This window comes from Lathamus discolor, chromosome 3 (genome assembly GCF_037157495.1).
Source record: "Lathamus discolor isolate bLatDis1 chromosome 3, bLatDis1.hap1, whole genome shotgun sequence".
Lineage (NCBI taxonomy): Eukaryota > Metazoa > Chordata > Aves > Psittaciformes > Psittacidae > Lathamus > Lathamus discolor.
In genome coordinates, this window is record NC_088886.1 from 107,135,946 (window position 1) to 107,153,686 (window position 17,741).

The following is a 17,741-nucleotide window of genomic DNA, read 5'->3' on the forward strand; positions in this document are numbered from 1 at the left end:
GCTTAAGGAAATTAATAATCGAGCACTGCAATTCACCAAAGAAATCATCCCCATGGCTCCTAGCGCTGCCTATTATAGCAAATGCAGGAACAGTTTTTAAGAGCTGGGCTTCTGTTTCGCTGCAGAGATGCCAGGAGGCTCGAGACACATCCAGGAATACTAGCACAAGGAGCTCCCATCAATGTGACCTACTCACTAATCTGACCAAACCACCAAGAGGAAAAGCCCACCTATAGAGCCAGTAAATTAATTTGGACAGACCCAGGAAATTATCTGGCAGAAGGGTCACGACACCTTTGGGATGAACTGCCTACTTTTGCTAATCACTGTGTCGATCTGGTTTGATTTGCTTTTTTTTCCCCTTAATGTGCTGGATCCCTGTCTTCTGTTAAGGCGCTGCTGTAATTCAGCCCCTGCCAGCTCCACCGAGCAAAAGTGTTGTCTTAAGATCAAAGAGGTGATGCTGTGTTGGCTGACTGGTGGCAGAACAGTGATCTCAAGGAAAGGAAGAAGCAGGATGCCCGCTGGGTGGGAAGCAAAAGCACTCAGAGCACGATCTCCAAAGGCAGAGGCACCCACAGCACCTCCAAAATGGCTGAGCTGCTGGGCTGGAGGGGACTGCAACGGTGCAGGCAGCCCTGCATGGAAGGGGAAAGAAGATTCAGAAACATTATAACCCTTGCAGCAAATACCCCCTCTTCCAGCACTCACAGTTCCTGTTAAAATTAGTCGAGAGAGGTGTTGAATACCTCTGAACAAAAAGAGGCTTCTCTCCTTTATGGCAAGGTCACCAAATGGATCTCTCTCACAGGCGGGCAAGTTAGCACAAACCTTCTGCACTTCCTGCGCTGTGTACTTCTCAGTGTGGCATCTCAGTCTTTCAATACCTCCAACGCTGCCTCGTCGCTTTGCTCCAAGGCCCAAACACTCCAACAAAGATATCTTCCCTCTATTGTCTAGTCTGATTTTTCAAATGCCACTTCAGATTCCTGTTTCACCAAATGTAAATAACGTGAACATGCCTGCTATTTCTTTTTTTTTTTTTTTCCTAAGGAGTATCATTTATAGGAAAGCATTTTCACAGCAACCCCAGTTCAATCTTTTTTCCCCCCAAGACCATACAAATGTCAATCTCCAGTCTCATCTGCTCAATTGTCACATCCTCCCATCCTACTGTTGCTCTAATTGCACACTGCTGAGCCCCTTCGTTTGTTTCAACATCCCTTGATAATGGCAGGATCAGAACTGAAGGCAAAAATCCTCTCCTCTGCAAAGCGGCATTACAGGCTTTCACTTCTGCTTTTGATTCTTCTGTATAACTGAGGCAAGGAAAGCACTGGCTTATTTCTGATACAGTGATGTTGCACTACAATCTTTTATTCAGTCTGTTCTCACCCCAGTGGATTTTTGTTCAGTATTTTTAACTCTAAACTTTCCAAGCAGCCACCTCCTGTTAGGTACTTGTTCCAGCTGCCAGTCATACTTCGGATATATACCTTTATCACCTTGCTAAGGATAACAGAATGTTCTTACCCTTTCCAAACACTGAGCAGTCTTGATTATCTCCTAATGCCAGTTCTCTGTCCCTTTGATTTCACCTCAGCTTAAAAGTACACCAGGAAAAGACTCTGTCTCCTTAAATTCACTAATGAAAGTTACACAGAAAAGGCCTGGGTACCGATGCCTACAGAGCACCACAAGCACTCCTCAACTGCAAGTGACGTTGGTAATGGTGGCTCTACAAAGGAGAGATGTTAATTTCTTTAGTGCTTGGTGGGTTTGGAGCATTTTGAGGGATTATGGGGTTTATCCACGACAAGATGAACTACTGCATACCATAGGCACTTCACTATTCTTACCCAGCAAGACAGAAATGATAACACAGAACACTACCAGATTTCCCTGCTATGATCGGCTCTTCAGCAGCCCCAGTCAGTAAATGCACTATCCCCCTGCTCCAAGTGAAACCACATACAATCCCGTAATTTAATAACCCATTTGCAGTCTCAAAAGAGAAGAATTACAGCTTGTCTGACCTAGAAGCCCTCCCAAGCAGCACTGCAGCCCAGCTGCTCTGCTCCTGCTGCTGGAACAGGGCATGGCAGCATTGGTGTCATTGCCTCGACTGATCCAGTTCCCAGTCTTGCATCCTAGCTTAAAGTCTCCCCTAATGCCCTAAGACATAAGATGTGCAGCTTTCTGCTGTTGTGCCTCAGTAGCTGCTCCCTCAATATTTAATCTTGTAAGCTGCTAATGCACAGATCTGTGCTAAGTGGCAGGGTTCATCTTCTTCTGTACTCAAAATCTGCCTCCTTCTTGTTTGAATGTGGCAAAGGCCACTCTTATTCCTCAGACCTCAAGTCAAAAATCATTCAATTTTAACCCAATGAGAGTCCAGGTGGTTTTCTTCCTACTGTAAGACCTCCTTGCTTTTTAAAGTACAATAGAAAATGTGGGCCAGGTGGTACACCTTCAAAATGTTTGCGTTTTTATTTATTCACTGCAGCCTTATTTTTTTTCACTAAGCAAAATAAATAAAAGCCTGGAGGCAGCCAAGTCTCATCTCCGGAAATACAGGCAGCTGCCCCAGCCACCTCTGTGCCAGCGCTGTGCCACTTGGCCAGCTGCAGCACAGGGCACACAGCCACTGCCTGGGACACAGGAGGAGGCAAGGCAGAAGGGCTGCCAAATCAGCATCTCTCTGAGGCCCAGCTGCCTGCCCAGCCTCACCCTGCTCTCATGGGATGGATCTGCTGCTTTCAACTGTGAATTGCTGCCCCTTCCCTCCACTCTCCAAGAGATGAGCCACTTTCTCTCGACCAGAGCTGGATTTTGGTACGTGACGAATATCCAAAGGAGTCAATCAGCTAGCCACTGGCCACCCTAGAAAAAATACATAGTGCTCCATATGATGTGGTGCATAAAGCATAACCAGCTTATTGGGACTAGATTAGACAAGCACAAAGCTAAAGTGTCTAGCACTTTAAGACACAAATCACTCAGCTGTTGGGTCACACTCCCTTGGGCTTTCAGTACCAGCTAGGCCAGGGAGCCTTTCTCATGGATATTCTTCAAGACAGAAGTAATTAAAATGCCCGAACGCAACTCAACCTACAGGATCTATTTTCTGAGCAGTGTGGGAAAATACTGGCCTGCACAGCCATTTATTAGCTCAAAGAGGAGTGTACGTTTAACTCTGCAGAATGGGTAGAACAAAGGATTATTAAATGAAATTCTGATTAGTTCAGCTGAAAGCAAAATACCAGCTGGAGCCTGGGGTAATGCAGGCATGCTATCAGCAAACATGTGCTGCCAGTGCATCTGCACATACACACCAGCTCTGACTGGGGAGCCTCAGACTGGAACAGCAGAACCAAGGCTTCTCCATCATGGTCCTTGCTCTGATAGCTCAGGTCCTGTTCTCCTCTAGGCAAAGCTTTTGGCTCAAAAGTGCTGGTCAGTGCTGCATAATGGGAATGAGGGCGACAAAATCCGAGCTTTTCAACTTTATGCCCTCCTACCAGTAGCTTCACTTTGTGGGCTTTCCAAGAGGGAACACAGCCACTCAACACAGCTATCACAGAGTCCCTCTGCCTGGAAACACAGGCATGGCACACGGCTCTACCTATAAGGGGATGGTGCCTGCAAGCCAGCCTGCCTAACTGCAACCATATTCATTAACAGCCCATCGTTTAGATCCTATTGCAAAAGTTAATGAAGACACCTTGCAAGAGGGCAGCCTCCCTGAGATGAAGATAAATAATGTATATAAAAGGGGGCTGGGAGGGAACTGGCACATCCTTGCAAGGTCATGCTAGAATGCATCAGTGGCTGGCTGAGGCTGGGCTCCTCCGGTAAGAAGCCTGGAGCTATTTATGACTCATGTAATTAATTAATGCCAACGGGCGTTCTGCTGCAGGCACGTGGGAGACCAAAGGGAAATATGAAGCGAGCAGGTTAGGAAATGTAATGGAGGTGGGGGAGAAGGATGACATTTCTTGTGGCAAGACATGCTTTGAAGTAATTATCAACAGTCTAAACAGCCAGCAGCTCTTTTGGCAACATCAGTACAAAATCAATTAGGAGCTTTAAAAATGCATTCACTCATATTTCAGGGAGCATTGAGAATAAGAAGTAGCCATCTGAGGCAGGGCAGCTGCATTTCTAAGCACGACAGACTACAAGACCCACGGATCCTCAGACCCTGCAGCGCAGCCCACAAATGGTGTGACCAGTAGAGGGAGCATCATTAATGCCTTCCCAATCATAAATGGGTTTGGATGACGAGCATTAAGAAAGTCGGACAGTTTGATCTTACGTGTCTCTGAGGACAAGTTTAACAAAAGGAAGAGAAAGAACCGAAGGGCCAAGCTAAATGTGAGTGTAAGCCTTGAAAGCTGAGTCCCTGCAGGCACTCTGGGCTTCTGACATACACCCTCCCCTTCTGGAGCCAGCTTTCTGCCACCAGGAGCTGATCAAAACTCATAGAATACATTAAGAAAGGGACCACGTCTGTGGTTTTCCTGCTTTAGTTTGCAATACTGCAGTCTTACACTGAACACTCAACATGTGGTGACGCTGAGTCATGACACTGCTTGCACAAACTGTTTGAGGACAATGAGAGCTTAACCTAATTTTGTCCCTTTGTTTGTCCTCTGCACAGAGGAGATCAATCAGTTCCACTCCCTGCCTTCACATCCCCATGCGTTCAGTGCCTAATACATTATACAGCAAAACTGTAAACACAAATAAAGTGCACCCTTTTCCTCCTCTAGAGCCCTAAAGTCCTTCTGGGTTGTCCAGCTCCCACTCAGGCTGCATCCTCTCTCATGTCTCTTTGTTGCCAGAATATTGGTTCCCAAATGTATTCATGCATTGTCCAGCCTCCCTCTTATCACAGCTGCCTGCAACAAATCCCCTCACACAATGAGGACTGCAAATCTGCTTACAACCCAGCATTGTTTTCCGTTTTCTACTCCACTGTGCTTCTCTTCTCTCTGGACTCTTGCAGGGGCCAAGCAGCACAGCATCAGTCTGCCACTGCCATCTGGATGGGCAGGAGAGGCTGCCTGAAGTCTCAACCATGGCTGGCAAAGCCTGGGAGGCTGTAGGATGCTCCTCTTTGAGCCTGACGCACCTCTGACCACCGGCAAAGCTGGTGGGACTCCCTACTGCTATCTGCTATTTTTCTGGAGCAAAATCATGCAAATCCATAGTGCAAATTAATAGAAAACAAAACAAAACAAAACAAAACAGAGTAAGTGGAATGACAGTCTGTTTTAGTTTCATAAATATATATGAGTAGAACAAGAGTAACAAAGTTCTCCTTTCTGGTGGGCTGAGAATTGACATGAGCCTGAGTCTCCAGGCTAAAACAGGAGTGAAGTAAACGACACCACGAACACCCACTTAGCATTCGTGTTACCTACACCTGATCTGAGCCTCACCAGCTTTAAGAACACTCCTGTTAAATACTGTAATGCTCCCAATTAGGAATGATCTGGATTGTTTTATTTTCTAACAGGATTTCTCCCCCCAGTGAGATCTCATAAGCCTAAAACAAAAGCAGTCTTGAAGAGGTGTTTCAACCTCTTTTGGCTACACAATATCCACAGCTGGCTTGATTTCCCTAATTGTTTCATACTGACCTTGAGGATATTTCGGCCATTAAATGACTCCCGCTCCTTGAAAGATGATTTACCAGTCATTGTATTGTTTCGCTCTTCAGCTGTAAAGAGAAAAGCAACCACCAGAATGAGCTTCAGATGGGAGAATTGCGTGTGCTGTACTTCACCCCCCACTCTCTCCCTCCCTAGTCAGCTGCCAGCTAATAGACCATCTTTGCCCAGTTCCTAGTGAAAAAAAAAACACTTCCACTTTGATTTTAAAGAGAAGAAGGCTGAATACACAAGAACTGGTACCTTTGTGGGGATCACCTACATTACCTGGAGGAAAGACTCTAAATCACAGCTACTGCTAGGGGGATTCTGTAGGGCTGACGGCTCAGTGCAACACATCTGCTTCTCTCTGGCTGATTTTAATCCCACATCCTGCCAGGGTGAGAGTCAGCACGATGAGTGCTTGCATCACCTGGAACAGCATCAAATACCAGACTGAGCATGCAAGCAGAATGTCAGACGCAACCCGGACAGCACCTCTACAAATCTCTGCTGCCTGCTTGCTCTGGGAAGCACATACATGTGGTGTGTGTGCTTCTGCAGGGTGGGCACACAGCCACACACAGACATTAAGAATAGCAACCTAGGCCTATAGCAACTGCCAAATGCCTACATCTTAGATCCATTTCCCCAGAGCATGTCTGGATTTTTATATAATCCCTAAGTACATGATTTTTTCTTTCCACAGGACCTCTGCCTCAGTCAACGAATATATACAGTATTTCTTTTTCATCTCCAGCATTAACTATGAAGTACACTCACATCTAGCATGCTATTCAAATCCTGTATTGAATATAAAGCGACTTCTGTGTAATGCTCTCACCATTGTGTCTGAATGCTTCACATGCCTCATGGGGTTGTTCAGAATACAGACTCATAATGCCAGATGTAGCTGCCCATGTGCCTCCCCTAACAGACAGACACATCAGCACTTTGGGCTCATCATCAGTTTTCAGGGCTCAATTTGAGAGCTAAGCCCCATCTCATCTTTCAGGGTTTCTACTACCTGAATATGCTTACCTGACTTCAGCAGCAGTCATCCCCAAAGTCAGCTGCTGGGTGTCCAGAAAACCACAACTGGTTTAATAAACCATCTGCTCTTATCACTGGCCATTCAGAGGCTCAGAGAGTCAGTAACTAGAGAATACCTGACATAGCCTAGTGACATTGCAGAGACCACTGCATCAGAGAAAGCTACAAAAAGCTCTAGTGCAATGCTGTTAAGGCTTGCAAAGAGCACACCAGTGCCAGAGCACATGCATGTTTGCAAATGGAGAACAGGGCTGTAATATACTGCCCCTCCCCAAAAGAAATGCATCTGAGGCTGCTGTATCAAGCAACACAGTAAGAACAATGCTACAGACTGCTAGAGCAGACAATCTTTTGGCAGAGACAGCAGACACTACACACTCAATAATAGCTTATATTCAGCCTCATAACCATTTGAATCTGATTTAATGAGAAGGACACTGGAATCACATTCCTAAACCAATGAGCAATCTAACTTGACCAAAGAGGATCACATTTTTTTCTTGTTTAAAAGTCAGCATAGCACATCGATTTGTTACTGAATGTCAGTTTAACATTGGGACACAGAGAGCCCAAAACCTCACATTGTACTTGAGTGCTTTCCTCCCTAGCCCAGATCTTATGAGGGCTACTTGGCAACAGGGTTTTCAAAGCTATGACGAAGATCCAAAAAACACTCAAAGCATGCCTGCCTTTTCCAGCTCTGCAGATTGCTTTTTGATTTTCCTCTGGGTTTTATCTACTGACATCCCCCTACAGCCTTGTATGTATTCTTGAGATTAAGAAAAATCACAAAATTAAAAGAGTGAACATAAAAGCCAACAAAAGCATTTCCTGACCAGTGGGACTACTTTAAATGCATTTACCAGTAAGGATGAGGGATACCCACCACTTGGATCTTTCCTGAAGAGAGTGTTCATGACTGTAGCATGCAGTTTCACCCTATCCCACTCTTTAAGCATCAAGCCGGAGGCCACAAACCGCTCCACCAGTTGATCAGCAATCACCTGCAATCTGGGAATGCAAAAAAAAGGAAGAACAAAGCCACATAAACCAAGGAGAAACCCTTGAGTCATCAACTTTCCACTTTTCAGCCAGGGAGGGCAGTATGTGTGAAATGAAGTCTGCACACACACAGGGAAAGGCAGCTAGTCTCTGACGGAAAGTGAACAGAGCCATCAAGGATTCAGTTCTAATGCAGAAAGTTCTGGCTGCTTTGCAAAGCTTCCTCAGTGATCACTTCTGCTACACATACTCCAGGAAGAAGGGAAGATTCAGCACAGCAGAGAGCTTGTTCTCTGCGACAGATGTTATTTGGACTTAAAAGCAGCATCTTCCCACTGCCAGGGAATACAATGTACCTACCCTTACAAATGCTAAAATCCGCAGACCCCCAGGAGGGGTTTAGGCACCTTGACTCTTGGAGGATGTGCTCTGCCCAAGGGCTGTGACCTGTTCAGTGCACTGGGCTGGAGCTCGGACATTCTCTGTTCCACATAAGCAACCCAGTCACTGGGCTTATTTTCTGGGAGAGTCCAGAATGGGGTGACAGAAGGCACAAACCCAGACAGCACATCGTGGTGAATGCTCCAGCTTTGGAGCTACTGAGCAAGCAGAATCACAGGATTTATTGCCACCTACTTGTCTGGCCTTCATCAGGGATGAAAGTGTCCGTGGCCGCAGGGATCTGCAAGCAAACCTGTCCTAAAATAGCCACCAGGAACAGGCAGGCGATCAGAGCAATGTGCTCTCATGTCCTACGTCTAAAGAGCTAGAAGGAATTTCCAGGCTGCTGCTGTCCCCAACAAAACTTCTGCAGTGCCTCAGCCTTTCCAAAAGCAGCAAGGATGTGGCAGAATGAGAGCAGCCCCCAAAACAAGGCAAGAGGGTATTACTCTATGCAGAAGAATTTGGGCTTCTCTCACGATGTCCAAGGGACTAGACAGCTTTCTGCTCCACCAGGTCCCACCACTTAGGCATCCCAGCAGTAGTAGAAGAGGCAGAGTGTGTCCTCTTTGAAGCTGGCCTCCAGAGCCTGGGCTGCCATGCTCTGGAAGCCAGTCCTACCCCACCACTGGTTTTGTACTGCCCCTCACAGGCCAGCCCCCATGCGACAATTTCAAGACTCAAACTACCAACTGTCATGGTTTTCTACCATTTTCTGGCTTTCCTTCAGTGATTTTTAAAATTAGGAATGACAAAGATTAAATGAATATAATTACAGACAATACTAAAACAAATTAACAGAGAATAGCTCAAGTGGAAATGGTGCTTTATTATGTTATAAAGTTAATCAAGGAAATAAAACAAATTAGAATGAATTATAATGGAAATCATTTGCCATGTGGGAGGCATCAGAGCATGATCTCTTTCTCAGTCTAAGCCATTATATGTGCAGAAGGGCTTGCCAACCCCTAATTCTGTCTGCAGTTATGCAAGCTAAGTCAGGGTAAATCAAATCTCCTGCTTTATAGCTTAAGCTGATCAAGATCATCCAAAGATCAGGAAGGAACTCCACCCCTCAGCCATGCCAAGAACTACACAGAGCAGCAAGATGCCTTGCATGAGACAGGAAGGCACACACCTCTCTCAAATGCAGACCACAGCAGTCTGAACCAGCACAGCAAGTCACGTGGCTGCTATTCTCCTCTAGTATTGGTCTTGCAGCTGAGAACCTCTGCTTTCTACGTAATTTCCCCATTTCCCTAGGTAAAGCATAGCAGGTTTTAGCAGGCAAGAGCTGCATGGAGCTGCTCAGCAAGGATCCATCTAGCAGGCCAGAAAACAAAGCAGTTTTCTTGAGGTATCACCATTTGTCCCCTCTTTATACTCATCATTTGTCCAATACTGCTGGAATCCCAAAGGAAGCAGAAGAGCCTTACACTGCTCTCCAACAACAGAAAAATACCTTCTTTTCCCTCTGCAAAGCTAAATGCTTACTGGATGCAGTAATACACTAAGGAAGAAGTGCCAGATTATTTAGTTTGCAGATGAGGGTGGGACAGGCCTGGGCCAAAGATAAAAACTTAAAATCACTTGGCCTCTCTGAACACACTGCTATGCAAAAAGCAAAAATGGTGTTGTGGAAGAGAAGTCTAGCAGCTTGCAGGTGCCATGCAAACCAGATTTGGATTTTGTCAAAACCTCAGCTAACAGATCTTTGTGAAAGACAGAGGAGACATCAGCCCTTTCCTGGGGCGGGGGGGGGGGCGGGGTAGTTTTTAATTTCAAGGCAAGATGGATTTAAAGACGTCATTTCTCTCCCCTGCCAAAAGCACCTCTGCAACCCCTAATGCACGTCAGCATTTTCTCTTAGCATTATGGGATGGTAATTATTCATTATGGGCTATGTGGAGTCTCAGCAAAACAGATATGGCTGGCATCTGAAGCAGACAAGACCACAGTGCTACTGCCAACAATTCAAGCTGTCTCCAGACACCAGCAGACATCACTGTCTTAGACCCTATTTACGCTCTACAGGGTTTCTCTACCAGTTCCTCAGGTCATAGACTTATTTGCACATGCAAGCAGACTCACAAGCACTGCACCTCAGACTACCTGGAGCACAGTGACTCACGAGAAAAGAGGCCCATACCTCAGCTCTCACAGCTGACACTTAGAATGCTTTCTAGAACATATCCACGAAAGGGCATTCAGTGAATGTCTCATCTTTCTGAGCGCTTCTGCTTTCTCCCTGCACTTCTGTCTCTTGGCTGCTCTATAGCTTGTCCTGGTTCTCCACCTGCCCCATTTGTTTTACTTCACCTCTTTCAGGGCAGGACAGACTTCGAAGTGGAAGAGCCGAAAAGAGGAAAAGATTTCAATTTCTACTGCCTCCCAGCAATTCTTACATTTTCATTTTCCCACCCATTTCCTTATCCCACTTCCGATCTCTTACTTCAACACGGACTCCAAAGTGCAGTTTTAAGCAGGGGCCCCTCTTGCCTCCTTAGCCCTTGGGGAAAGGAGATGCTAGAACATGTCTCTTTTCCCCTGAGCCAGTGCTTGCTCACAGCCTCCCTCTTCCAGCTGCACTGCTCTGTGCTCCTCTGCTAGCTCCTGCTGTCTTCTAGCAACAAGAACAAAAGGGCAGCACTGCCAGAAGAAAGAGAAGGCTAAGGCTCAGAGAGAGAAGGCTAAAGCTCTTTTGGCTACTTCCCTACCCTCTTTCTCATCTACCTCACAGCTGGCAGCACAGCATACAACAGTCTTCCAGAGAGCACTAGCAGAAAAGATGGTGCTGCCACTGGGACATACTTGTAAAATATTAGATTGAGGAAGGTTGTTTAGATACCACCATATCCCACGCATGGCTGTTCGTACACCTAAAACCATCAGCCACAGTGGCAAACAACACAAACATGACTGACACCATCAGGCATCAAGATTTTACACCAGTAGCTCAGAAGACAGATTCCAGGCTACTTACAGATACAAAAATCAACTCTGTAACCAAGTCGTGCTTTTCTGAGGACCTTCTGGTGTAACTGGGTTTTGAGAACAATTAAGTGCTGCAGAATACACCAGGCTGTCCAGATTAATCTGGACTGCAGGTTGGGAACTGCAGAGGTCAAGTTGTCCTACCTTCTTAAGTCATCTCAGGAGTATCTCCTTGGCCATCTTACCACCTTATGAGCCATGACACCATTATTCAATCTGTCAGACTGCTACAGAAACAAATGACATCTTTCAGCTGCACCACCAGTGATTGACTTAAAGAGCAAACACATCACTGCCTTAACCAGTTTAGGAAGCAAGAGTGATTTCATATTCCTGACTATGAGCCCAAGAAGGAGGAATGAAAGAGAGAAGCCTGAGGAACTCACCTGTCCGAGCCATCCTTCATGTGGACTTTGGCATAAAGGACGTCTGTCATGGCAGGGTCATCATTCATGTACTCCACTCCTACCACTTCCACAGTCAAGGGCTTGCCTCCAGCAATTTGGCTAAAATGCAATAAATCCCTGATGTTAAAAACCAAAACATCACACATGCTTTTGAAGTATGATGCACACACCAAGTATTTGGTTTTACTAGGGGAATGATAGAAAATACATTTTTTGCTATAGTTAAACAAATTTGAGGTTAAGTGGGACTTAGATGTTATATAGACCTCATGAGGCAGTGAACTCCAGCAAGGTGTTCTTCTCTTTTCCAAATCACTGAAAAAAAAAACCCAAACCCAACACACACAAAAAAGGCTCCCTAACTTCTAAAGCTTTAAAGGCTACAGGTGCTATTGTCTCACCATCACAAGAAATACTGTAGAAACACTTGAATTCATACATTCAGTGTTTCAGACACACATTAAGTCAACTTGTCAGTATTCACAGGCCATCTCAGTGCAGATATCTCCATTTACATTTCAGAAAACCCATCAGCAGTTAAATGGTACAAGTTCTCATTCCAGAGAAGCTCCTGCCTTCCCCATGAAGAGAGCGATTGTGATAGTGACACAAAGTCTCCAGCTTGTTGATTTTCACTGGAAAATGTACTCAATACAGAATGCAGTTTTAAGTACATCTCAACATCCACTTACAAATGCTGAAAGTAAACAGGGCTCCAGCTACTCTTGCAGAAAGGCTAAACTGAAAATGCATGCAGGATATAATATGCACTCCCACAACTGCAAACACACTGTGAAGTGTATCTTGCTTCCAAACATGCTGCGCCCCTGCCTTTACCACCAGAACATCACAGGGCGCTGCAGTGAAAGCTCACTGTAAGTTAAGTGTCAACGTCTCTAATGCTGAGGTCTCAGTCCAGGGAGTGTCTGGACAGGCAGAAGCAATAAACAGGAGTTAACAACGTGAGCATGACTTTGCTCTAACCTTGCTCACTTCTGTTCAGCTTGCCCAAGAGACCACCTTTGAGATTTTCTGCAAAGCTTCCCTGGTGCAATAAGGAGATTGTGATTTCCCCTTCCAGTATGTGTACTGGGAGGAAAGAGCGTAAGTGTACTGTCCACATCAAAACCAGAGCACTAAAGGCCACGTATTCTACAAAGAGTCAAAGAGTGCACATCCATGTTCACGTAGTGCTGCCTGCATTTAGAAAAGTAAATAAATGCTAATAAAGGTTTATATGGTAGGAAGAGAGCCTAAATTAGTTTTCAAAGTATATTTATTTCAGTGTGGCAGCGGAAATAACCTAAGGGTTACATTCAAGTGTTGATTCCCCCTTCACTAAAGAGAATGGAGAATAAAGATTTTCTCTGCCTCAGTTCAACCCACTTACAAGGGAGCTGGTGTCTTCCAAGTACTGTGGGCAGAGCCTTCCCCTGGTAACACACTTGCAATTCTGTTCAACACCTGAACTGGAGCTGTCATTTTAAAGGCAGAGGTATAAATTTTGGCCATGCATTAATTCGCACAGGTATCAGCTGGCACAGCATGGTTAATTCTTCACGCACCGAGGCAATAAATAAATAAATAGCAAGGGTCTGTGCTCTATGTACAAAGGTGTTGCAGAAATAAATAAATAAACCAATCCCTCAGGCCATCTCCAATTTCTAAGCTGAACAGAGATAAGCTAATTACAGTGTCATTCAACCACGTTTACAGTTAAAGCCCTAACATTGGCAGCTCAGTGTTAACAGGCTTTGAGAAAGCCTCAGTCCTGGAGCAGCACTGAATGCTTCAGACTGATTATTTGCATGGCTTATGCTGGCTTCCCTGCACACAGCTCCCTGCATCAAGAAATGCATGTCAAGGACACCTCAGCATCTGCTCTTAGGCAGGAGGGAAGCATCATGCCACAGCTCACTGCAGGCAAGATACAAAGGTAATGCAGCTCGTCCCTCCCTCTGCAGCAGGTAAAGGACAACAGCAAAAATTGCTCAGAAAAAAATAACAGGGAAGCATGTGAGAAAAAAAAATGCAAAGAGCAGGTTTTCTGCTGAGGGTTTGAGCTGAGCTGCAAGATGCTATTACACTCTTTGTGACTGCTTGGTGATTTCTACTGCTCCCATTTGAAATGTTTTAGCCTTCTAGACTTCTAGAGTTCAGATAGGCTATTGAGCAGCTTATCTCTTTGCTGTCCCTTGTCAAAGCCTGCTGCTTTTCCCCCACTCAAGTACTTGGTGATAATAAGCCTTTTTTATCACTTACTCCACAAAGTCCTCTTTGCATTGCTGTAGGAGGTCACACGCTTTCTGGATCTCTTGTTCATTCAGAAGTACCAGTGTCCCAAGAGTCAGGTGAAGCTTAGAAGGGTTCTGGAACAGGCTGCTGCTGACCCCGTGATCCTACAAATCAGTCCATACACAGGTGTCTTATCATACATGCACACACCTCCATCAGAGGGATAAATATACAGACAACAGGTACCAAGCCACTAGCATCAAACCTTTCATCTCTGCATCACTGGTTGGGTTGGTTGTGGCTCAAAGCTGAATAAGAAACAAAATTTCACAGGCTTTGTGAGCAAGCAAGCTCAGGCTGGCAGGCAAGCACAACCCCCCACCACACACACACTCCCTGCCTGCCTTTTCATCAGAGCTGCTCAAACAGCAGCCTGGAAGCTCGTTATGACAGGCTCTAACTCAGGGCCCAGGAACAGCAGCACTCGCTCATATGGGGTTTCGAGAGGAGACTTCCACAGCTGTCAAAGTGGCAGCTGCCATCAGCAGTGAACTCAACACAAGTCAGCACAGATTTAAAACTTGAGTTAAGCTCATTTTTTGTGCAATAAAGCTGGAACCAGCTGTAGTGACAAGCTCTAAATGGTCTCTAAATCCTGTCTAAACACAGGTTGCACCTCACAACACAAGCACAGCTAATACCAGCTCTGATAATTACATTTTTCTTGTTCCCATGTGCCCTATAGTTTGCTGAGATGAATTAAATTTAAATTCCCTTTATAAGAAGTGCTACGTGTTGCTGCTGGGGAAGAACTGTTCCCAGGTGGAGCAGTGGTTACATTCAGCTTTAAGAGACATGCTCTTTTGTTCTAGGACGTTTATAAAAATACCTCGAGGATGGTTAACACACCCATATTAAAACAATTATTTCCACTTAGTGGCCATTTCCCATCAGTGCATTAAATAAACTCCACTTTTAACTCTAGATGAAGCTAGCTTGCCAGGCCACTGAAGCCCTTCTCTCTCTGATAAAAGTCCACTGACTGAGAAGGACAGCTTTGAAGTTTCTAGTTGTGCTTCAGTTTGAAATAAAACCTTTCAGATGTTTAAACACTGCAGTATCTCAGCCCATCAGAGTTTAACGCCTCACATGTCGCTCGGTATTTTTCATGTTTAATGACAACATCTATATACTTCTTTACAGCTGTGCTTATGGGCTGGACTAGAAACAAGCCAGCCTGCAAGAGAGAGGTCTGGGTCTTGCCCCAGCAGTCACAGGCTGGCAAAGTATGGTGGTCCCCAGAGGAGGGAGAGCATGTACATGCCTTCCACAGCTGCTAATTACTGCTGACTGAAACCCCAAATCATACCATGTTAGTAGTGGCAAAGGATGTTGCAAACCTCAGCACTGTGCAGCAGCATGACACAAGCAGAGACTATGTCAGGCACATTAGGAGCAGAGGAAGGAGGGACAGCTCCTTCTCACTTCTCCCCACCCTCCCCTCTCTGTGGTAAAAGTCTTGCAGCTTCCTTTAATTCATCCTGCTGTTAACATGCATGACAGGACATGATTCCTCTCCGTCAGCCTTTTTTTCTCCAATGGTATCCATAGCCAGAAATATTTGGCCCACCTCAAAACAATAGCTTGGGTAACAGAAACTGGGAGAAAGTTCGATTTATCCTTGCCAAGGACAACCAGACAGTGTCACTCCCACAGTGCGCACAGATGATGTACAGTAATGAGAAAGTAGTCCACAGGTCAGAAAGCAAAAGTCCTACCCTCATTTTCTGCCCCAGCATGATATGTGCTGCAAACATCAACCTGTCCCAAAAGCAGCATTTTCCCTTGAGCTTCCCAACACCTGAGTGTGGGCGGATAGCTGACAAAGTGATGGCATGTCATCTCCACGTGCCACGCTACCACTGCTGGGGAGATCAGCAGGGAAGAGCAGTACACAGTGAGCAGACCAAAACCTAGATAATCTTCTTGGTTTACTCCCTAGTATTTCAGACAGCTCCTAAAAACCCTGCTTACAGCCCTACTCTTTCACAGGCCAGCAGATCCCACTTCTCCCACACATAAAATAGATACGTCAGATGTAGCTCTCCCTGTAACAGGCAACGTTTCTGCAGGCATCTGAGCAGCCCTTCATGGCTGGATGCTGCTCAGCAAGATGCAAGAAAGCTTGAACTCACTTATTCAAATCCCAGATGATGATATGCTATCAGCAACCACTGCACTGCCTTATGGGAAGCTGCCCTGTCCAGTGGTATCAGTCCTCTGCAACCTGACCAGCAGCGCCAGACAACAGCAATGCAGAGCCTAGAAATATGTTTTCATAACTACTGTTAAGGAAAAATCACATCCTCCCCCAGGAAGAACAAGCCCAAGAGATGTGATCCTGTCAATGTTGTGATTTGGGGTCCTTATGGACATCTTCCAAATACTTAAGGAACCCTTTTAAGGTAACCTACAACCACAAAAGCAGGAGTGAGGAGTGAGATTCAGCATCAGATGGACAGAGATCCACTGGCATCTAAGACATGCTCTCCAAGTGCTTCTAGACGACAAGTTCCTCTTTCACCAGTTTCCTCCCCCATACAATGGAAGGTGGGCACTCCTCATAGTACAAGTCACTGACTTGTGACAAGCAGCAGCTTCTTGCCTTAATGAAAGCAGAGCATGAGATTAGGGGAGGGGAGGTGTCACAGCAGGGAATCCCTGTATTCTACAGGGGAATCTGAAAGCAGCATATTTGAGGGTACTTGCTGGCAGATACAAACACATAAAACAGACTCTATCATCTCTCCAAATGTTTACTGTTCAAACTTAGGTTCTCTAAGGATGTACTGAGAGACAGGAAGAACACACACTTTACATGCTAGCTGTATACGATGACTGTCCATTTTAGCTTATTCCTTTTCTCTGACACTGCCTTGTCATGGTCAAAAAATTACAACTCATTTCCACTCAGCCTTAGAAATTAATTTTTTATACGTCCTCCTGCTACTTAGACTTCTACTTTTGCTCTCCTCCTTTAGAAGAAACATAGCAAGCATTTTACCTGGAGTCTTCACCTTTCTTTGAAAAGCCCAAGCACATTGTTCCTTTAAATCTAAGGCCCTGCAGTAGGGAAACCATAGACCAAAACACACTTCAGTGGTTCTACAAGACAAGGCAAAGAATTAATCTTAGCTTTTCCTTCCTGGTTGTGTCTTGTCTACTGTCTTCAGAGCTTCCAGTGTGTCCTGGGTTCAGCAGTAGCAGTCATTTTTCTCCTTCTCAATAGCTGGTCCAGTGCTGTGTTTCTGCCTTTCAGCCTGGGAACAACGCTGATAACACCGATGTTTTTAGTTGTAGCTCAGTAATGTTTACTCTGACCAAGGACTTTTCAGTCTCATGCTCTGCTAGGGAGGAGGGGCGCAAGAAGCCGGGAGGAAGCAGAGACAGGACACCTGACCCAAACTAACCAAAGAGGTATTCCATACCACAGCACATCATGCCCATATAAACCGGGGAGAGTTACTTGTAAGGCCCAGATTGCTGCTCTGGTTGGGCTGGGTATCAATCGGCAGGTGGTGAGTGGTTGTATTCTCTCCTCTTGTTATTCCCCTTATCATTATTATTATTATTGGTGGTAGCAGCAGTGGTTTGTGTTATACCTTAGTTAATGAGTTCCTATCTCAACCTGTGGGAGTTACATTGATTCTCCTCCCCATCCCTCCGGGAGCAGGGGGAGGAAAAAGTGGGGGAGTGAGCAAGCGGCTGCGCGTTCTGAGCTACCAGCTGGGCTTAAACCATGACACAGTGTTTGCAGATAGCTTTATGTTTTCGAGGTTTTTTCTTAGTAGCAAGATACTGCATGCCAGCTATATGCCCTCTCCCACCCTGACCCACAAGCAAAAGAGGAAGCCAGATAAAAAGCATTTCCTCAGAACTGACTGAAGAGCTG

The 17,741-nt window shown here is 45.5% G+C and overlaps 1 protein-coding gene across 5 annotated transcripts in view; it reads right to left on the reverse strand.

Moving 5' to 3' along the window:
* The window catches only part of ASCC1 (activating signal cointegrator 1 complex subunit 1), a 40,386-nt gene that overhangs the window by 13,154 nt on the left and 9,491 nt on the right, over positions 1 to 17,741 (reverse strand). For 3 of the 5 annotated variants that reach the window (XR_010610798.1, XM_065671060.1, XM_065671058.1), the window contains exons 6-9: positions 13,817 to 13,953; positions 11,534 to 11,653; positions 7,597 to 7,721; positions 5,649 to 5,728 (exon numbers count right to left, since the gene is read on the reverse strand). Coding sequence is in view for 4 of the 5 variants with exons in the window: in XM_065671060.1 (XP_065527132.1) it covers positions 5,649 to 5,728; positions 7,597 to 7,721; positions 11,534 to 11,653; positions 13,817 to 13,953 (462 nt within the window). In the remaining variant the exon portion in view is untranslated. Of the gene's footprint in view, positions 1 to 852; positions 990 to 2,436; positions 2,884 to 5,648; positions 5,729 to 7,596; positions 7,722 to 11,533; positions 11,654 to 13,816; positions 13,954 to 17,741 lie in introns of those variants that run through there. The other 2 variants (XM_065671061.1, XM_065671062.1) reach the window with 2 other exon arrangements.